Here is a 23,440-nt window from a genome sequence, read left to right as displayed (position 1 = left end):
CTGCTGACCGGGTGCGCTGCATTATCACTCCCAGCCGGGATGCGATTCGCGACGCGGGAGGCGCCCGCTCGCGATGCGCGTCCCGACTCCCGTACCTGACCCGTTCCCCGTCTGTCTTGTCCCGGCGCGCGCGGGCGCGCGCCGGGTCTCTGCAATTTAAATGGCCACTGCGCCACTGCGCAGCAGGCCTTATCAGTGTTATCACCTGTGCACTCCCTACTTATACCTCACTTCCCCTGCACTCCCTCGCCGGATCTTGTTGCCCTTGTGCCAGTGAAAGCGTTCCCTTGTGTGTTCCTAGCCTGTGTTCCAGACCTCCTGCCGTTGCCCCTGACTACGATCTTTGCTGCCTGCCCTGACCTTCTGTTACGTCCGACCTGGCTCTTGTCTACTCCCTTGTACCGCGCCTATCTTCAGCAGTCAGAGAGGTTGAGCCGTTACTGGTGGATACGACCTGGTTGCTACCGCCGCTGCAAGACCATCCCGCTTTGCGGCGGGCTCTGGTGAATACCAGTAGCAACTTAGAACCGGTCCACCAACACGGTCCACGCCAATCCCTCTCTGGCACAGAGGATCCACCTCCAGCCAGCCGAATCGTGACAATGTCTCGGCAAAGTAGAAATGGTGGTGCAAAAAATAAGCCATCATATAGAATTTTAGGTGCCAAATTGAAAGTGTTATGATTTTTAGAAGGTGATGAGGAAAAAATGAAAATGCAAAAACGGAAAAACCCTGCGTCCTTAAGGGGTTAAGTGGGAGAACTTGCACAATTGGTGGCTGACTATATACTATTTTGCCTCAGTGTACATATACACATCTATCATACATCTATCATTCATACACACACACACACATATATATACATACAAACATTTATAATACATACACACATTTATCGTACATACATCTATCATTCATACACACATATATCATGCATACATACATCTAACATACATACATCTATTTACACACATTTATCATACATACACACATCTATCATACATACACACATATCATACACACATCTATTATACATGGCGTATGCCCCTTCGGAGAGCACACTGGTAGGAATAAGATGCTGGGGTGGTGAGCACACTGGAACATTAGTACCTGCTATGCCCAATACAAGAGTGATGAATGGGTACAGAACAGGTAGTGTGATCTGTGTGACATGGTGGCTATAGGAACACATGCATTAGGGCAGTTGGAAGGTTAGGGGGCATCACCCACCTTGCACGCTAAGAGGACAGCAGAGGCCACCTTCTCCATTGTCAGGTTCGGATGCTGGGAGTGAGGAAAGCCCAGGACTAGGGGTAGCAGCTCAGCCTCTGTCGGTTACACACAAGGTGCCTGGCCTGGCACTGCAGGATGGAGGGCAGCAGATAATCAAATTATACCGGGCACTTAAACATGGTGGTCCGCATGTGGTGCGGCGTCTGCTGCTGGGACACTGATCCTGAGATTGCTGCTGCCACCGCCGGAGATCTAAGTAGTTGGAGGCCTGGCAGTTGTAAGCAGGGACACTTCACGGGCTTGGAGCAGATGTGAGTGCCTGGGTGGGGCACGTCTGCTCCCACCAGCCCCTGCTGCTATTAAAGCAACAGTGTCTCTGCCCTATCTGACTAGACTTTGGGACAGCCCAGAACAAGGTTCCTGTGCGGCCAGAGCCCTAAACATAAAAATATATATATATTTTTTTTTTTGATGCAAGTGCCTGGGGTGCCCTATGGCCAGTCTGGCTATTTCTTCTCCAAACCTGGTGTGTATTCTGGCATCAAAACGGTTTCATTTTGCATTTTTGCAGGAGGTGGTAAGGTCCTGAATATGGTTTGTAGATATGCATATGTTTACATATACATACTTAAAAAGGGAAAAAAAAAGTATAATATCAATAAATCCAATTTATTTTTATAGTTTTATTAATTTATTTTTACAAAGTGTAGTAAAAACAATATAGGAGAAGCTATAAGCTGATAAACAGAAGACAGGGTTAATTATCTTGTGTTATAGAGTAGTGAGAGTGAAGAATAGAATAAAATGTATCAACTATGGATGTTAGGATTGGCTAGAGGTTAAAGGGGTACTCCGCCCCTAGACATCTTATCTCCTATCCAAAGGATAGGGGCTAAGATGTCTGATTGCGGGGGTCTCGCCGCTGGGAACCCCTGCGATCTCTACTGCAGCACCCCCTCCCATAGACTTGCATTTAGGGGCAGTGCATGATGTCACGAGGTGGTGGGGCTGTGACGTCACGATCCTTCGGCCCCTGCATCGCTAGTCATCAGGCACTGAGCGAAGCATGCTCTGTGCACTAGACGACAGGAGGTGCTGCAGTTATTTTATAACATATTCTGCGGCAAAACAAAAAAACGTATTTGTGGGGTGAAGTAAAAAAATAAAAATTACATTTTGTAACTTTTAGAAAGGAGAAAGAAAAAAGACAGGTGCGCTCCTAGTGCAGTGTTGTTAACCTTAAATTGGCCACAAAAGGTAAATACAGGCTTACCAGAAAGGGTTCTGCTAAGAGCACAACACCTCTGCAGGCATGTAGACTCGCTTAGTCGAAGAGGTCAGCTGCTCCAGAGTCCTTTTTGGGTGACGGATGTCGGACCCAAAAATAGTAGAGGAGATTCAAAGTATCGCGTAACAGCAATAAAATCGGGACTTCATCCAAGCGCTTCCCCTCAGATGTACAGATCACGGAACGATCTTTACATCTGTACATCTGAGGGGAAGCGCCTTGATGAAGTCCTGATTATATTGCTGTTACGCCATACTTTGAATCTCCATTTTTTAACTTTTGAGGGCTTCCATTTCTACGTAGGGCACTTTTCTGTAAAAATTAAACCTTATCTGTATTCTGTAGGTCCATACAGTTACATGGATACCCAATTTATGTAGGTTTTATTTTACTAATTAAAACAATTTAAACTACATGCACCAAAATTAGTATGTTTAAAATTGTCATCTTCTGACCCTTATAACTTTATTTTTCTGCATATGGGGCTATATGAGGGCTAATTTTTTTTGGCGCCGTGGTCTGTAATTTTTATTGAAACATTTTATATTTTGATGGAACTTTTTGAGCTCTTTTTATTAGTTTTTTTTTATGGTATATGAAGTGACCAAAAATGCACATTTTATAAACTTATATTTTAATAGTTTGGGCATTTATGCACGCGGCCTTACCACATATGATTATTTTTTATTACATTATTTTAATCTATTGATTGCATATATTGTTCAATGCTATGCCAGAGCATAGATCAGTGTTATTGGTGCTCTGCTGCTCCAGCCTGCATGGCTAGCTGGGAGCAGCAGACCACCGATCGGACGGCGAGTAGGCAGGTAAGGGCCCTCCTGCCATCTTCTCTCAGCTGATTGGGACATCAAGGTTTCACTGCTGCTCTGCCTGGATACTTTTACTTTCAATCGTGACGTCTAAAGGGATAATGCCAGGATTGCTCCGATTAGGGGTGCCCCGCATTAACCCTGGGTCCTGGCTGCTGATAGCAGTCCGGACCCACCGGGCCTGAAGCGTGCTCAGCTCGTGAGCAGGCTTCAAACCCCGGTAACGGAACCAGGGTGTACAGGTGTTTTTAAATGGCGTGTTTTTTTTTTTCAATTTTGTCGCACAATGATTTTTTTTTGGGGGGGGGGGGTTGTTGTAGATTTTTGGGTAAAATGACTGATGTCATTACAAAGTAGTATTGGTGGCGCAAAAAAAAATCCACCATATGGATTTTTAGATGGAAAATTGAAAGGGTTATGATTTTTAAAAGGTAAGGAGGAAAAAACGAAAATGCAAAAACTAGGTACTCCGGTGCTTAGACATCTTATGCCCTATCCAAAGGATAGGGGATAAGATGCCTGATCGCGGGAGTCCCACCGCTGGGGACCCCCGTGATCTTGCACGCGGCACTCCGTTTGTAATCAGTCCCCGGAGCGCGTTCGCTCCGGGTCTGATTACCGGCGACCACAGGGGCGACGGCGTGTGACGTCACGCTCCGCCCCTCAATGCAAGCCTACGGGAGGGGGCGTGATAGCTGTCATGCCCCCTCCCATAGGCTTGCATTGAGGGGTGGAGTGTGACGTCACACTCCGTCGCCCCTGTGGTCGCCGGTAATCAGACCCGGAGAGTGTTCGCTCAAGGGTCTGATTACCGGCGGGGTGCCGCGTGCAAGATCACAGGGGTCCGTAGCGGAGGGACTCCCGCGATCAGGCATCTTATCTTTGGATAGGGGTTAAGATGTCTAAGCACCGGAGAACCCCTTTAAGGACCGGGATGCAAGGGCATACCTGTACACCCTAAGTTCACTTAACGGTAACACTGACATGTCTTCTCTATTCTGTGGGTCAATACGACTAAAATGATACTCATGTTTAAATGCTTTACCATTATTGTACTGCTTTTAAAAAGAAGTTGAAAGATTGTAGTTTTTATAGGTACTATTTTTGTTTTGTTGGAACTTTTTGATCATTTTGTATAAATTTTAGTTCTGATGTGATGTTATAGAAAATCTGTAATTTTGGTGTTTGAAAATTTTTTTTTTACACTTACGCTGTTCACCGTGTGGGATATTAAACATCATGTTTTAATAGATTGGACATTTACGCATGCAGTAATACCAGATGTAGTTTTTTTTAATTTTATTAAAAAATGTTATTGGGAAAAGGGCATAATTTACAAGGGGGCTTTTAAATATTTTTAAATCATTATTTTTTCTAATATGTTTTTACACTTAAGTCCCCAATTTCAGTAGCAATCATTAGATTACTAGGTACTGTTTTTTAATATGCAATATCATACAGATTAGTACTATCGGCAATCTTTGCATATAGCCTGGCTCTCGAGGCTGCTCAAGTAGCTTGGCGATCTTGCTCGCCGGAGGAAGGTAAGGGAGGTCACTCTCTGCTGACACTGTACATTAATTTTATTACTTTTCCAAATTACTTTTGTGTTATTTTATTACTTTTCCAAAACGTGTATGTGGTCAGCTGTTTTCTTCCCATATTTTGGATATCTAGCATCCACCTCATACCCTATCCTTTTCATATAAGTTGGAGTCTGGTAGACTCTATGTATCAAGAATATTTGAAATAATCTACCAGACTCATTAATAGGGACCATTGTTAAGACCCCCTTTCATTGTTTATTGGCCCTACATCTCTTTCCCACTTAACCCTACTAAGCACTGGAAAGACTTCAAGTACTTTGATAACACCAATTTATGTATAAGTGAAATAAATCCAGCTTTCCTGTCTTTACTAGAGATATGGGTAAAGAGCAATGATTTTCCAGTATTCAAATTATTGATATGGAGCTGTGCATTCAAAGCATGTCTGAACTAAAAATAACTAAAAGGCATACTGGGAAGTGTAAGAGTATATTAGTCTTGCATTAGTAGAGCTTTGATTTAACCCCTTAAGGACTCAGCCCATTTGGGCTTTAAAGGGGTATTTCAGGAAATACTTTATATATATATATATATATATATATATATATATATATATATAATCAACTAGCTCCAGAAAGTTAAACAGATTTGTAAATTAGGGTAGAAAAACAGACATGGTGCACATCTACAATCTTGTATAATGATCTGATTGCTTATACATTTTTGATCAAAAAGTACAAGCCCACTTGCACGTCAAGGCCACCTATTTAGAGTGGGTCCCTAACGTCCCTAGCATAAAATGGCGCAGCACCGGGCGGCAATCACCACCGCCGCGACACCAATGCCCACAGGGGGGAAAGACCCACTGGCAGAGCTGCCCCAATGCCACTCAAACCAGTCTATGGGCTACACCCCCCCCCCCCCCCCCCCAGCAGACACGGCGCCACGGCAGCAACGGACGCCGCACAGCACCACACCAGTGTGAACAAGGTGTAATAGCTCACTTACCATGCTCTCCCAGTCAGACTGGGAGGCTGCTAGGAAAGAAATGGCCCATGTGTAGCTAACTACTACTTATATAGGGTTGGGCTGAGGGGGTGGGGAAGAGTGCAACACAAGTTCAAAAAAAATAAAAAATAAAAGGAGGGGATAGAAATCACAGTGTGAATTCGGGTAGAAAAACAGACATCGTGCACATCTACAATCTTGTATAATGATCTGATCATGGGGGATCTGGGGGAATGACCCACCGGCAGAGTGGCCCCAATGCCACTCAAACCAGTCTATGGGCCGCACCCCCCCCCCCCTGCAGATACGGCGCCACGGCAGCAACGGACGCCGCACAGCACCACACCAGTGTGAACAAGGTGTAATAGCACTGGTGGTCGCCGCTTGATGCTGCGCCATTTTATGCTAGGGACGTTAGGGACCCACTCTAAATAGGTGGCCTTGACGTTGCGAGTGGGCTTGTACTTTTTGATCAAAAATGTATACTAACAACCTGTTAGTTTTTGCTGCACTCTTCCCCATCCCCTCAGCCCAACCCTATATAAGTAGTAGTTAGCTACACATGGGCCATTTCTTTCCTAGCAGCCTCCCAGTCTGACTGGGAGAGCATGGTAAGTGAGCTATTACACCTTGTTCACACTGGTGTGGTGCTGTACGGCGTCCATTGCTGCCGTGGCATCGTGTCTGCGGGGGGGGGGAGTGCGGCCCATAGACTGGTTTGAGTGGCATTGGGGCCGCTCTGCCAGTGGGTCGTTCCCCCCTGTGGGCACTGGTGTCGCGGCGGTGGTGGTCGCCGCTCGGTGCTGCGCCATTTTATGCTAGGGACGTTAGGGACCCACTCTAAATAGGTGGCCTTGACGTGGCGAGTGGGCTTGTACTTTTTGATCAAAAATGTATACTAACAACCTGTTAGTTTTTGATATTATGCTGAGAAGCAATCAGATCATTATACAAGATTGTAGATGTGCACCATGTCTGTTTTTCTACCCGAATTCACACTGTGTTTTCTATCCCCTCCTTTTTTTTGTTTGAACATGTGCTGCACTCTTCCCCACCCCCTCAGCCCAACCCTATATAAGTAGTAGTTAGCTACACATGGGCCATTTCTTTCCTAGCAGCCTCCCAGTCTGACTGGGAGAGCATGGTAAGTGAGCTATTACACCTTGTTCACACTGGTGTGGTGCTGTGCGGCGTCCGTTGCTGCCGTGGCACCGTGTCTGCGGAGGGGTGCGGCCCATAGACTGGTTTGAGTGGCATTGAGGCCACTCTGCCAGTGGGTTGTTCCCCCCTGTGGGCACTGGTGTCGTGGCGGTGGTGGCCGCCGCACGGTGCTGCGCCATTTTATGCTAGGGACGTTAGGGACCAACTCTAAATAGGTGGCCTTGACGTGCGAGTGGGCTTGTACTTTTTGATCAAAAATGTATACTAACAACCTGTTAGTTTTTGATATTATGCTGAGAAGCAATCAGATCATTATACAAGATTGTAGATGTGCACCATGTCTGTTTTTCTATCCGAATTCACACTGTGTTTTCTATCCCCTCCTTTTTTTTTTTGTTTGAACATGTGCTGCACTCTTCCCCACCCCCTCAGCCCAACCCAATATAAGTAGTAGTTAGCTACACATGGGCCATTTCTTTCCTAGCAGCCTCCCAGTCTGACTGGGAGAGCATGGTAAGTGAGCTATTACACCTTGTTCACACTGATGTGGTGCTGTGCGGCGTCCGTTGCTGCCGTGGCACCGTGTCTGCGGGGGGGGGGGGGGGGGGTGCGGCCCATAGACTGGTTTAAGTGACATTGGGGCCGCTCTGCCAGTGGGTCATTCCCCCCTGTGGGCACTGGTGTCGCGGCGGTGGTGGTCGCCACTCGGTGCTGCGCCATTTTATGCTAGGGAAATTAGGGACCCTCTCTAAATAGGTGGCCTTGACGTGGCGAGTGGGCTTGTACTTTTTGATCAAAAATGTATACTAACAACCTGTTAGTTTTTGATATTATGCTGAGAAGCAATCAGATCATTATACAAGATTGTAGATGTGCACCATGTCTGTTTTTCTACCCGAATTCACACTGTGTTTTCTATCCCCTCCTTTTTTTTTGTTTGTACATGTCCTGCACTCTTCCCCACCCCCTCAGCCCAACCCTATTTAAGTAGTAAAAAGCTACACATGGGCCATTTCTTTCCTAGCAGCCTCCCAGTCTGACTGGGAGAGCATGGTAAGTGAGCTATTACACCTTGTTCACACGTTTCGGGGTACAAATAGGCAATGTCCTGACCCCTTCTTCAGTGGAGAACAAAATAATAATAACCTTTATTATTTTGTTCTCCACTGAAGAAGGGGTCAGGATATTGTGTACCCCCGAAACGCGTTTGCTTTTATTGTGTTTTATTTTTGCACCAAGATCACACTAAGGTGCGGTCCATCTGCGTTTTCTAAACTGTGCATCAGAGACCCCTTAATTTGGGAAGAGGCCACTGCATGGACTATTACCATCACTACTGATTCCATTAAATCTGCCATACCTTGAACAAGGTGGCAGAAGGACTATAGGAGCCAGCAGATCCTCTAAATATCTGGATTGAAACCAAGGAGACCAGCGATACCTGTGTTAATCTGAATCTTCCCGTCCAGAAATCCCAGGCGGACACCCTCCGGTTCATCCTAGGTGCCTGATACCATCAGAGATCAGCTGATCTTCAACCAGCTGACCGCGTGCACTGACATCACACGCCACCGGGTGCAAGCGGCAACAGCGCTGACCGAGAGTTGGACAAACAGACTGGAGGAACGGCTTCCCTATAGCAGCTAGACTCTGTTGTACGGGTGTCGCCGCCTCGAAAACAGAGATTATCTAACCGACGCTACATCTCCACCAAAATCCAGGAGTGGTGAGTGGCACGAAGTGCCAAATTTTCGTTCTGACAGGATCGCTGAATCTGGACATGTCTCTATAGATTGGATACAATTTTATTTTACAGATTCGGATTTGGATTCATTTTCTGTGGCCATATGAATATTATTTTACAGGAATAGTTACATCTATTGGATCAGATACATTTGTTTACAGGATAAATTGAACTGAACTGAATTATTACACACCTAATTTTGCAATAATATATTTGGGACAATACACCATTTATTCTGACTATTTTTGATCTATAGGTCATCTAGTTTGCGAGATCATTTTTCATAGCAGGTGGACTGAATTTTTAGTATCTGCATTTTATCTGTATTTTTCATATTTATATTATACTGATATTGGTATTCTGGATTCTGGAGTCAGCCTATTAACCACAAGGGCGCTGTGGGGGCAGATTTCCAGATATTGCATATCTATTTATTTCATTTCATTTTATTTTATTAATATATTAAATAGTTGATTACCGTATTTATCGGCGTATAACACGCACTTTTTAGGCTAAAATTTTTTGCCTAAAGTCTATGTGCGTGTTATACGCCGATACACCCCCAGGAAAGGCAGGGGGAGAGAGGCCGTCGCTGCCCGCTTCCCTCCCCCTGCCTTTCCTGGGGTCTAGAGCCCTGCTGCCGGCCCTTCTCTCCCCCTGGTTATCGGCGCCGCTGCCCGTTCTGTCCCCCTGACTATCGGTGCCGGCGCCCCATTGCTGGCGCCGATAGCCAGGGGGAGAGAAGCGGCGCCGACAGCCAGGGGGAGAGAAGGGGCAGCGGCACCCATTGCCGGCGCCGCTGCCCCGTTGCCTCCCCCCATCCCCGGTGGCATAATTACCTGGGTCGGGTCCGCGCTGCTGCAGGCCTCCGGCGTGCGTCCCTGGCGTCGTTGCTATGCGCTGCACGGCGCGGCGCATGACGTCAGTGCGCCGCGCCGTGCATAGCAACGACGCAGGTGACGCGCGCCGGAGGCCTGCAGCAGCGCGGACCCGACCCAGGTAATTATGCCTACGGGGATGGGGGGAGGCAATGGGGCAGCGGCGCCGGCAATGGGTGCCGCTGCCCCTTCTCTCCCCCTGACTGTCAGCGCCGCTTCTCTCCCCCTGGCTATCGGCGCCGGCAGTGGGGCGCCGGCACCGATAGTCAGGGGGACAGAACGGGCAGCGGCGCCGATAGCCAGGGGGAGAGAAGGGCCGGCAGCAGGGCTCTAGACCCCAGGAAAGGCAGGGGGAGAGAAGCGGGCAGCGCCGGCCTCTCTCCCCCTGCCTTTCCTGGGGGTGTATCGGGGTATACACGCGCACACACGCACCCTCATTTTACCATGGATATTTGGGTAAAAAACTTTTTTTACCCAAATATCCTTGGTAAAATGAGGGTGCGTGTTATAGGCCGGTGCGTGGTATACCCCGATAAATATGGTATATAATACCAGCTGGCAGTCTCTTATATGACTTAGTGTCGAATGTCTATTGCACACTCATTACAGATGATAAGACACTGAGGACTAAGAAGTGTTTTCCTTGATCCATTATTGTATTTTTTAACCCTTGAGTGAGGGTTACTTAGTTAACCTCGTGCCTTTTGCTGTGAGCTCCACTTGCCCTTTTCCATTTTTTATTTACAAATCTGTTTAACTTTCTGGAGCCAGTTGATATATATAAAAAAGTTTTTTCCTGGAATACCCCTTTAAGGACTCAGACAATAAAATTTTTACGTTTTCGTTTTTTTCCTCCTCACCTTCTAAAAATCATAACTCTTTTATATTTTTATCCACAGACTAGTATGAGTTTATGGGTTTGCGAAACCGGTTGTCCTTTGTAATGACATCACTCATTTTACCATAAAATGTATGGCACAACCAAAAAAATACTATTTGTGTCGGGTAATTGATATTAAAACTGCAATTTTGCTAATTTTGGATGGTTTCGTTTTCACGCTGTACACTTTATGGTAAAATAGAAATGTTTTCTTTATTCTGTTGGTCAATATGATTAAAATGATACCCATGATTACATACGATTCTATTATTGTACTGCTTTTAAAAAATCGCAAACTTTTTAACCAAATTAGTACGTTTAAAATCCCTCTATTTTGCTGACCTATACTTTTTTTAATTTTTCTGTATAAGCGGCGGTTTGAGAGCTAATTTTTTGCGCCATTATCTGTACTTTTTATTGATACCATATTTGCATGTATAAAACTTTTCATTAATTTTTTTATCATTTTTGGGGGAATAAATTGTTATAAAAAAAAAAACAGCAATCTTTGACTTTTTTTTTTTCACGTTCATGCCGTTCACCGTACGGGATAATTAATATTATATTTTAATAGTTCGGATATTTACGCAGGCGGCGATATTAAATATGTTTATTTTTTTTTTAAATTACACTTGTTGAGGGTAAAATGGGGAAAAAGGGACAATTTACATTTTTATTGGGGGAGGGGATTTTTCACATTTTTGTTAACTTTTTTTTTACTTTTATTTTTACACTTTAATAATCCCCATAGAGGACTATTTATAGCAATCATTTGATTGCTAATACTGTTCAGTGCTATGCATAAGGCATAGCACTGATCAGTATTATTGGCGATCTTCTGCTCTGGTCTGATCGATCTCAGACCAGAGCAGGTGACGCCAGGAGATGGACTGAGGCAGGTGAGGGGACCTCCATCCGCCATTATGGATGATTGGATCCCCGCGGCAGTGCTGCGGGCAATGCGATCATCCATTTTAGTGACCGCACTCCTGCAGATGCCGTGATCTGTATTGATCACGGCACCTGAGGGGATACTGGCGGACATCTGAGCGATCATGGATGTCGGCCATTACCGGCAGGCCCCGGCTGCTGATAGCACATGACCCGAGCATCGCTCCGATGCTCGCGGTCATTTACTGGATGTAAATGTAGGTCCTGGTGTACCACCTTAAGTACCACCGTACCAGGAAATACATTTATGTCCTGCATCGTTAAGGGGTTAAATATTGGATATACAATTTTTTCCACACCTCAAATGCCGGAAGTTTGTTGAGCATCCATTGAAAATAACCATTATCCTTCATAGTTTGTTTAGTTTTAGATCATACTTTTAACATTAAACAATATATTAGGCAACAATCAATGAATCCCTCTCCAACCAAGGGAACAGATTGTGTTTTTTATGAACTTGACCCCAAAACTTGTCCACTTGGTCTAAATTATTACTTATAACTCATTGCTTTAAGTACGGTAGCTGTGCAGCATCTTTTGCCCTTTGTAGCGTTATTATTTACCAATACTGTACTAATTCTAAATTGGTCTAAAATTCTGTTATGATTTGTTTTATAATATATCTTTATAAGGATTTGAAGTCTGCTTTATGTAATCCCGTTTCTCTCATAGCCATAGAGCCATACAATTGAATTGCTTGCAGCTGCCACAGGGTGAGCTCACTATGTTTGTGATTGATATAGTTTTCTTTGAAATCCAAATAAGCTTTATAAGGACACGTTCCCAAAATTTTTTTTTGCCTGTTTCTTGGACAATGAAGCAACATTTTTACTGCTATTAAGTTCTATGCGGGCACACACATTAATTTTATAGCCATAATTATTTCAGCTGTAAAACTGAAAGCTGGATGATTTTTTGTACTGCTGAAAATATCAGCCATAAAAATTGTGTAAATATGGCCCAAATCTCTATGTACGTAGACCATACTTTGATTGGCTGCAGGTAGGAATCATTCTATAATTTCACTCCTCCCCTAATTTGTTTCTGTTGATTCGGCCCCATCAGCCTCAGTTACTGCTAGAGCTGAACCTATCTTCATTGGACCTTGGGTTGTTTTTAAAATAAAGCTCCATGTAAATCATGGGATGCTTTGCACTCGTATTCCATGTCGTATGAATATGTAATGTCTTTGTGTTGTTTAATGATTCACTAGTAGGTATATTATTATTTTTTTTTTTTTATTGAATGGTAATTGAACAAAGTTTTTTTTAAATAAAAAGTGATGATAATGATTAAACATATTTTACACTGCATCCCTTATCTAGTAATATAGATATGTATTGACAGAAGCAGATCCCATCTTCAATGTGTCCAGGTGGAGGAGCAGATGCGAAGGGGAAGTGTTTTTTTGCTAAACAACAAGCATAATCAGATGAATAATAGATAATGGACTTCTTCCACATTTCTGTAGCTATCTGACTGTCATGACCAAATGCATTCTGAATAGTCTCCTTGCAATGGCACAAAGATACATACACAAAAACCAGTTGAGTTCTAGAAGAGCAACCAGCCAAAACACAATATTCGCTAAATATGAGGTTTGTTTCACATGTTTTTAGAACCATTGTTTGCATAATTAGTTTGTTCTTCCTTGAATTCCAGCATAAAATATTAATGAATACTGTCAGCAGCAAAATTCCTACCATTGCTATGGGCAGACATATCGGAACATCTTTAGTAACAGCACCCGTAACAGCAGAAAAAATTGATGACAACCCAATACAAATAACAAGGAAAATACACAGCAACACTTTGCAGGTTGTAAATCGTAAACAAGATCGAGTAACAGGAATATCATTGATGTGCTCAATGGCTTGCTTATAAACTTCAGAGTCATCCAATACCACTTTGAGTTGATCTGGGACAGAAGTATAGGAAAATATTCCATTTTGCCAAAATTCACACTCCTCATTGACAGCAGGCAGAGTAAGAATGTGCTTTCCATTGTACAACAATGATGGCTGGTAATGGACTAATTTGTTGGAATGTTCAATGTCTTCATTATTGCACAAGAGGACATGGCACAGTTTATCAAAGAACTGTTTGTCATCAGCTTCAAGATAAGTTAAATGACTGAGTTGAAGAGGTACTGGGCAAGGCCTCAGCATTATAGGGACAATTGCTTTGTGTAACATGCAATCCTGAAATATAAACAACTTGGCCTCAAACTGACACCAGCGACTGCGTACAAAATCAGGACTTAAAACCATCACAGTCTTTTGACTGCGCTGGATACACTCGACCATATTATCTATTATTGTTTTTCCTGGGACAAAGTCCCTTTCATGGAAACAGATTTTGAGACTAGGAAAAGTATTCTCCAGTTTACTGATAAGACCAGACACCCAAACGGAGTCTCCACTACTATAGCTGATAAAGACATGGTACTTGTTACCGTTTTTAAGTGTAGGGACAGAATTGACCAAATGACTGCTCATGATTCTGTATCAAGTATAGTTTAAAAAGTAGTTCGGAAAGATGCTTGCATAACTGCTCCGCCACTGGTTATCTTCCATAGCCTGGCTTCAGTGCATACTTGAAAGTTTGAATGAACCAAAAATGTTTATCCTGCAGGACAAAGACCTGTGGAAAAATAACAATATCACAAAACTTGTTATTTTATCTAGACATTAAGTACATCATTACAAATGTAAGTAACATGTCAAAAAGTCTTAATGAGGCTAGGTTTGTTCATTGTGCAAAACTGATCACAGATGCTTCAGAAGAAACCATGAGTATTTTTGTAGGTTATCAGCAAACATTGCTTTTTAGTTATTAGGAAAGTGATCTTTAAAGGGACACTTCCGTTATGTTTAATATTTCTGTGGTATTTTTGTGAAACTTATCATACTGCCTTAGCCCCGGCCTCACTAGCAACCAGCTCGGTGAAGCATCCCAAAGGATGCAATCTCAGACAACCTTCAGTAAAAAGGTGGGTGATAACGCTTATGCTCCCTACAACCCCTCTGAGGAAAACTCACTAGACAACCTGCCTGTGACTGCTAATTCTGTGACTAAAATGTCTATGAAATACTGTTAGTGCTGCACAAGTTGTAAGTGTACATGGTAAGTTTGATTGCTCTTCTTAACTTGGCAGGTTCTTAGTTAAACTGATAGGTAAATCGTGTTAAGACTAAAATGGGGAAGTTCGCTATCTCCCACAATAACCTCATAGATGCTTACCATGAGCTGGAAGAAGATCTTAACCAACTTTGTGCCAAAGCAGCAGACACTGAAGATTTTAATAGATCAGGGGTCTCAAACTCAAATATCTGGGGGCTACTGGAGGTAGCGGCTGGGTGAGGCTGGGCCGCATGCGCCCCTCACATATAATGCCACCATCATGCCCCCCTCACATATAATGCCCCCATCAAGTGCCCCTCATCATCCACCAGCATTAGCACCCCCATCATCCACCAGCAACACCCCCCATCCCCCCTGTGGTAATAGCATGAGCTTACGGATGATGGGGGGGCTACTGCTGGGGGGGAAGCATTGGGTAGGCAGCCGGTTCCCCACATAAGGAAGGTAGCAGTTTCCCCACATTAGGTAGCATAGTTTCCCCACATTAGGTAGCTGTAGCACAGTTTCCCCACATTAGGTAGCCGTAGCACAAATTCCCCACGTTAGGTAGCCTTAGCACAGATTCCCCACATTTGGTAGCCTTAGCACAGTTCCCCCACATTAGGTAGTGCAGCACAGTTTACCCACATTAGGTAGCGCATCACAGATTCCCCACATTAGGTAGAACAGCACAGATTCCCAGCATTAGGTAGCCATAGCACAGATTCTCCACCTGGACAGCGCTACTTACATCTGCCTGCGGGGACTTCCTGATGGAGGTGCGCGCTATAAGTGACATCATCGCAAGTGCTGCGTCGACGTCCCTGTGCGGCGCTTGCGATGACGTCACTCACCGCGCGCACCTCCGCCAGGAAGTCCCTGCAGGCAGATGTAAGTGGCAGTTTAGTGACGGGGCAAGACTGGTTTCCCCGTCATATATGCACCAGGTCCCATGTAGCAGTGTTTGCCGAAGTGTGGGAAGTCTTTCGGCATTTAGCCCTGCTTGCCTGAGGAAATCACCTGCCTGGCACCCAGAACTGCATGTCCCGGGCATCATGCGATACAAATTCCAGATCCCTGGTGCGGGCCACAAAATTTCGTTCCGCAGGCCGCAGTTTAAGACCCCTGTAATAGATGGAATAAAAGATTCCAGGGAATCCATGAATCAGTCAAATCATGGGAACTGACTTGCAACTTACAAGCCTTTATTAGGACTATTCTACTGTCTTGCACATAGCAAGATATTGAAATTGAAAGGGCTCACAGGACTTTGAAACCTAACACCTCACAACGTGCCATGTAATGTCTTGGCTCACATCCCTTTTTTTTAGGATCAATAAATGCATTATAAACATCACCAGGTATTAAAACAAATTGCCAGAGCCGTTTCAACACATTCAGTTCTTCACAGACCTATATGTGGGCACTTTGCTATTCCAATGGCAATTGGCCCCAATAGCTTCTGCTTGTAGTGATCATCAAATTCTGTATAGTGGGGGATCCACTACCCACTTACTGATTACTAAAGATTTTTGTGACCTAGTATGTGAACATAGTTTGTAAGGTTGAAAAAAAGACTTAATTGAGTTCAAATTAAAACCCTAATGTGTTGATCCAGAGGAAGGCAAAAAAAAAAAAAACATGGGGCTAATGCCAATTGCCCCATGACAAAGAAAAAAATATTCTCTCCCGACTACAATATGGCAATCAGAATAAATCCCTGAGTTCAAGTTCTATCTCCATATATCTAGTATCTAAACTGTAATATTATATTTTTTCAGAAAAATATCAAGCCCCCCTTGAACTATTTATGGAGTCAGAATCCCAACCTCATGTGGCAGAGCGTTCCATAGTCTCATTGCTCTTACAGTAAAGAATCTCTGTCTGTTATAATGGTGATACCTTCTTTGCACTACACATAGAGGATACCCTCTTGTCGTGGTTACCAGCTTAGGTATGAAAAGATCAATAGAAAGCTCTCTGTACTGTCCATTCATACATTGTGATCAGGTCTTTTCTCCAAGCTAAATTACCCCAAACATTAAAACCTGTCTTGGTATTATAATCCTCATATACTTTGGTTCCCTCCTCTGTACTCTCTCCAGTTCAGCCATATCCTTCTTATATACAGGTGCCCAAAATTGGACACAATACTCCATATGTGGTCTGACAAATAATTTATACAGAAGCAAAACTATGTCCCTGTCACAAACCTCTGTACCTTTCCTGATACATCCCATGACTTTTCAAGCCTTGGCAGCAGCTGTGTATTACCAACCCCTTGGGGGTTTCCCCCTGCGGGGAAAGCACTCAACTTTTTTTTTTCGTACTTTTTAAAAGGGGATATGTTTCCCTAGCAAACACACACAGTTAATATATTCAGAAGATGCCCAGGTTTGTATCCTGCGTTTAGTGGTCTCTCACACCACTAGGTGGAGCTACGATCCTCTTCTAGTTGCACCCTATCACTCTCATATAGGGGGAGATTTATCAAAACCTTTGTAGAAAAAGAGTGGTGCATCTGCCCATAGCAACCAATCATATTACTTCTTTAATTTTTCACAGGCCTCTTCAAAAATAAAAGAAGCAATCTGATTGGTTGCTATGGGTAACTGCGCCACTCTTCCTCTACACAGGTTTTGATAAATCTCCCCCATAGTGTCTCTATCTAACTCTAATACTGACTAAACCGCCTACACACTTTGATTATGAAGTGAGGTTGTAGGGCAATTGAACTCTCTCTGGACATTACTGTATAAAACCTAAAATCGCCTCCCCGATGTTTCACTGTGTCCACGGCTTTGTCAAGTTCTATAAGGCATCTAGCGGCAGAAATGCTAAGCCAACGCTTTTATCAGCTCCCTTCCTGATGTCACTTCCGATGTACGAGAGGAGTGTTAACCAATCCTCTCTGTATGTTCTCCCGTCATTGCGCTGGGACGCTGTCCTCCTCCAATGACGTGTTCTTACATTATAGTTTGCACATGACAGCGAACTTCATTTTCTCCAAGCGGGGAATGTGCATGACATTGAACTTTTAGTTGTTTTATTTCAAGCCAGGGTAGCGCTATATTGCGCAAGACAGCAGACCATATTATTTCAGACCAGAATAGCACTATGTCGCACATGCCAGTAGACTTGGTTTCATGCCAGTGGAGTGATTTCACATCAATAGTCCTTACATTCCTTTAGCTTTTCGGCATCCTTAGAGTATTTACATCGTAGCTGTTCAATCATTGTTAGATGGATATTTTACGGTACACATGATTAAATGATGATATTATATGATATTAAGGTACACAAATGATTATATGATAGTAATGGATGGGTAAGAAATTCTTCATCACAAAGTTAAAGAGCTTCTTCATTAGTTCAATCTTTCCATGATTATTTTTTGTAGTAATAATTATTAGTTAAATTCTTTCAATTTCCAGATTAAAAACTGTGTTATTTGTGAAACACAACATGCTATTTATTTACTTACATGCAGTTGCTGTTTCCAATATGTGGGCCGCACCGTTCAGACAGTGCGGTCCTGCATTAACAAGCACCATTCGAACATTAGTGTCCATATTAACAACACTAAATCCTTGTTATGTATAATACTTAATACAATCCCCAGTGGCTATCCAAATAGATATCAGAGGTTGGTTAACGGTGAATCTTTTTGGATGTTTAAACTCTGCACCTTGTTCCGTCAGGAGCTGAATGAAAATATAAAAAATGTCCGTTAGTTCCATTTATATTGTATATTTTAAACATACATATGTGTATATTATTATTATTTTGTATGTACCGTATTTAGTGGCGTATAACACGCATTTTTTAGGCTAAAATTTTTAGCCTAAAGTCTATCTGCGTGTTATATGCCGATAAGCTGCTGCAGTTCAATGATTTAAAGCGAGCGCTATAAATCAATGAACTGCAGCGGCTTTTGCAGGGGCGGAGACCTGCCGTCGCTGCCGGCTTCTCTGCCCCTGCCTGTCCTGGGGTCTAGAGCCCTGCTGCCGCCGCTTCTCTCCCCCTGCTATCGGCGCCGCTGCCCCTTTTCTCCCCCTGGCTATCGGTGCCGCTGCCCCATTGCCGGCGCCGATAGCCAGGGGGAGAGAAGCGGCACCGGCAATGGGGCAGCGGTGCTGACAGACAGGGGTAGAGAAGGGGCAGCGGCACCCATTGCCAGCGCCGCTGCCCCGTTGCCTCCCCCATCCCTGGTTGTATAATTACCTGTTGCCGGGGTCGGGTCCGCGCGGCTTCAGGCCTCCGGTGAGCGTCCCCTGCATCGTTGCTATGCGCTGCGAGACACAATGATGAGCGACGTCACGTCATTGCGCCGCGCCGTGCAGCGTATAGCAACGACGCAGGGGACGCACACCGGAGGCCTGAAGCAGCGCGGACCGACCCTAGCAACAGGTAATTATACAACCGGGGATGGGGGAGGAAACGGGGCAGCGGCGTCGGCAATGGGTACCGCTGCCCCTTCTCTCCCCCTGTCTGTCAGCGCCGCTGCCCCATTGCCGGCGCCGATGGCCAGGGGGAGAGAAGGGGCAGTGGCGCCGACAGCAGGGGGAGAGAAGCTGCGGCAGCAGGGCTCTAGACCCCAGGAAAGGCAGGGGGGATAGAAGCGGGCAGCGACGGCCTCTCTCCCCCTGCCTTTCCTGGGGGCTTCTGCGGGGTCAGAAACAGTGTATCGGGGTATACACATGCACACACACGCACCCTCATTTTACTAAGGATATTTGGGTACCCAAATATCCTTGGTAAAATGAGGGTGCATGTTATAGGCCGGTGCGTGGTATACCGCGATAAATACGGTATGTATTGTTCTGCTGTCACGCACACATGTATACAGGTCATTTATTTTAATAATAGTTTTTACATATATGTTTTTTTTTTTAAAATAACTAATTTATATATTCTGAATTTATTATGTGTATTTTTGTACTGTACAATATGTTATATTTCAGTATGGATATGTATGGATTGTCATTTTAAATTCTTGACTTTATTAGTAGTTTTTATATACCTGGCCTTTGCACTATGCAAGGGTTAATTCTTAACTAGAAATTGTACTTCCCTACCTCACCTGTTATACCTGATGTGTCATGGAAATATTGCCTTCATATTGTGCCATATGACATAGATTCATGTGTCATCAACTGGGCACCATAGATGCAGATGTGGTGGTTATTGATGGCACATGGCGGTGTGTCATATCTTCTGTAGGCTGAATTGTAGTCTTGTAACCTAATGCTGACTGTATGTATGAGTGAGGCTTTGTACGGTGTATGTGGGAGTGACTTTGTAAACTCTCCCTATGTTAGGAATAAATAAACATAACCCAAATTAGCAAGGGGGATTCTTCCTGAATGGTGGTAGAAACCGGGTTGCTGGATAACAATATGTTGTTTGTGCTTCTTCAACTATGGCAAATTCTCTATCCTGGCAGACCACACTGAGCCTGAATCATTAAATCTGGATTCCTAAAACAGATGAAGCTGCCCATGCTCAGTGAAATGCGTTGCGTGATGTCTGATTAAAGTTGTTCTCACCTATCCATTGTGGTCGTTTGCGGTAGTGCTGGTAGAATACTCTACCCTTAAAGTGCTTTTTCCCCGATATCTGTTAGGCTTCTTTCACACTGCCGTTATGACATGGCAGTGTGATGGCTGTCCGGGGAGCCCGGGGAAATAGCAGGAGAAAAACTACTGCTTGTTCCATCTTTTTCTTCAGGCTGCCCCCATGATAGTAAATGGGAGCCACCGGGACCCACTGTTGCCTGTTGCTCCCTGTCATGAGAATGGCCATTAAAGTCACCAAAAAAAAGCGGGGGCATGGGTGGTCATAGATCCCATCTGGCTCAATCTTACACGATTCCCATTGATGTGTATGTTGATACAAAACCACCCTGGTAAGAAGAAACATTGTTGATCTTCTGTATATCCTGGTGATTTTACACTATGAAGTGCTTTTTTCTCCTACACCAGAAGAGAGAGACAACTCTGTCTTGCTGATGCTGTTACTACTACCAGGCACATGGCTGCTTCTACTGGGACTAGGCCGGAGAACATGTTTTTTCCTCAACCCAATCCTTTTACCCCCTTTCCTTTTACCAAACATTTTTTACTTACATTTTTTTTTATCAAAACCTATATTCACAGCTTTTTGAAAAAAAAAACAGAAAATGGCTTTTTTTTTTTTTTTTTACTATACCACAAAAAACGCAAACATTTGAATTTGCGGTTAAAAAGATTGGCTCTCATTTACTAAAACCTTTTGAACAGATTTTGTTGGGTTTTTGTGGCAAATGCTGTTTGCGACATGTCTGCGCCAGAGCTGCACCATCGTGTGCCAGCATTCGACATAATGCACTAGAAAAACCCACAAAACCAATCATAATGAAATAAATCCCAAAAAAACAGGCATGGAAACAAATTTGCATGAGAACCCTAGATATTTATGAAGGTTTCCAAATAAAAAAACATAATTCTGTGTGGAAAGTTTCTAACCAAAACAAAGATTGTGTGAAAATATCCCTACAAAACCACACGTCTGCAGCAACATGATAATGGGTTAACAATCCCCCCTGTGAGCTGGCAGGACCTGTGGAATTTTTTTATAATTACAACACACCACCCTGTTGTATAAATGGACCTTCCCCATATCCCTCACTGAGTTTTTTTTCGTCCTGTGAGCAGGACAGTGGGTATACCTTCCTCCTTAGCTTTTCCGGCTGTGCTGTGACCTCCCAGACATACTCGACTGCGGGACTCCTGTTGCTGTTGGCTCCTGTATCGGGAGCTGTATATCTGCCGGGTACCATGCACCTCCCGTTCTTAGGAGCACGCGCGCGCTGACACTCCCCGGTATTATTCGCAGCGCGATCTATGCACGTGCATGACGCTGCTGATGTCAGAGGTGGGCATGATTAGGTCAGGACGGCATCTTCTTATATCCTTTCTCTCTGTCCGTTTCCTTTTTCTACTGCCTGCTGTAGGTAAGGCAGCATCAGTAGAAAGGGATTTGTTTTTGTTTTTTTCTTATTTTAATGGGCCTCTTCTTTGGAAATACTAAGATAGAGGCAGGTTGGGAGCGTGGCCTTCCATATTTTGCCAGTCAGTGTATTTAGACTGCACAGAGTTAGTCAGCAGGTCTCTTTGAGCCTGCTTCAGTCAATTAGTGCTAGTACAGAGAGTGTTTCTTTAAAAACTATTTCTTCTTAACCCCTTAAGGACCAGGGTTGTTTCAATTTTTGCACTTTCGTTTTTTCCTCCTTATCTTTAAAAAATCATAACTCTTTCAATTTTGCACCTAAAAATCCATATGATAGCTTATTTTTTGCGCCACCAATTCTAATTTGTAATGACATGAGTAATTTTACCCCAAAATATAAGGCAAAATGGAAAAAAAATCATTGTGAGACAAAATTGAAAACCAAAAACCCCATTTTGTAACTTTTGGGGGCTTCTGTTTCTACACCGTACATTTTTCGGTAAAAATGACATCTTATCTTTATTCTGTAGGTCCATAAGATTCAAATTATACCCTACTTTTATAGGTTTGATTTTGTCATACTTCTGAAAAAAATCCTAACTACCGTATATACTCGAGTATAAGCCGACCCGAATATAAGCCGAGGCCCCTAATTTCACCCCAAAAACCTCGGAAAAGTTATTGACTCGAGTATAAGCCTAGGGTGGAAAATACATCATCCCCCCCCCCTGTCATCATCCAGACCCCCATCATTAACACCCTCATCATCATCACCCTGTCATTATCCCCCCTTCATCATCATTACCCTGTCATCATCCCCCCCTTCATCATTACCCTGTCATCATCCCCCCTTCATCATCATTACCCTGTCATCATCCCCCCTTCATCATTACCCTGTCATCATTACCCTGTCATCATCCCACACCACCCCCTTCATCATCACCACTTGTCAATGTCTGATTTAACAGTGGTCTTCAACCTGCGGACTTCCCCATGTTCCAAAACTACAACTCCCAGCATGCCCGGACAGCCATCGGCTGTCCAGGCATGCTGGGAGTTGTAGTTTTGAAACATCTGGAGGTCCGCAGGTTGAAGACCACTGGCCGGGCCTTCGTCGTTTTCCAGACCCCCTCCCCCCTTTAGTTTTGTACTCACCTCCGCTCGGCGGGACGTTAGGGGGAGCTGGTCCGGGCCATCTGTGCTGCAGGGACCGTCCGGTGGGGAGGGATAGTCGTTCTGGGCTGTCCATCTTCACCGGGGGGGGCCTCTTCTCTGCGCTTCGGGCCCGGCCCCGGAATTATGGCGTTGCCTTGACAACGACGCACAGGGACGTTCGGGCCGGGCCCGAAGCGCGGAGAAGAGGCACCCCCGGTGAAGATGGACAGCCCGGAATGACTATCCCTCCCCACCGGACGGTCCCTGCAGCACAGATGGCCCGGACCAGCTCACCCTAATGTCCCGCCGAGCGGAGGTGAGTACAAAACTAAAGGGGGGAGGGTGCGGGGGGAGGGGGTCTGGATAACGACGAAGGCCCGGGAAGTGGTCTTCAACCTGCGGACCTCCAGATGTTTCAAAACTACAACTCCCAGGATGCCCGGACAGCTGATGGCTGTCCGGGCTTGCTGGGAGTTGTAGTTTTGAAACATCTGGAGGTCCGCAGGTTGAAGACCACTGAGGGCGGAGAGTTCACTACAGTATAAGCCGAGGGGGGTGTTTTCAGCTAGAAAATCGTGCTGAAAAACTCGGCTTATACTCAAGTATATACGGTACATGCAGAAAAAGGTATACGTTTAAAATTGTGTCATCT

At 44.4% G+C, this 23,440-nt stretch overlaps 1 protein-coding gene across 5 annotated transcripts in view; it reads right to left on the bottom strand.

Annotated features, from left to right (window-relative positions):
* Positions 1 to 12,747: 12,747 nt before the first annotated feature.
* LOC130282696 (uncharacterized) overlaps positions 12,748 to 23,440 on the bottom strand; it is a 69,213-nt gene continuing 58,520 nt past the window's right edge. For 4 of the 5 annotated variants that reach the window (XM_056531212.1, XM_056531213.1, XM_056531215.1 and 1 more), the window contains exons 2-3: positions 18,128 to 18,347; positions 12,748 to 14,163 (exon numbers count right to left, since the gene is read on the bottom strand). In XM_056531212.1, the coding sequence (XP_056387187.1) occupies positions 12,813 to 14,018 (1,206 nt within the window). In that variant the 5' untranslated portion in view covers positions 14,019 to 14,163; positions 18,128 to 18,347 and the 3' untranslated portion in view covers positions 12,748 to 12,812. The remainder of the gene's footprint in view (positions 14,164 to 18,127; positions 18,348 to 23,440) is intronic. The other variant, XM_056531216.1, reaches the window with a different exon arrangement.

The sequence above is a fragment of the Hyla sarda genome, chromosome 7 (genome assembly GCF_029499605.1).
Source record: "Hyla sarda isolate aHylSar1 chromosome 7, aHylSar1.hap1, whole genome shotgun sequence".
Taxonomy (NCBI): domain Eukaryota; kingdom Metazoa; phylum Chordata; class Amphibia; order Anura; family Hylidae; genus Hyla; species Hyla sarda.
This window is presented reverse-complemented; position numbering and strand designations above follow the sequence as displayed.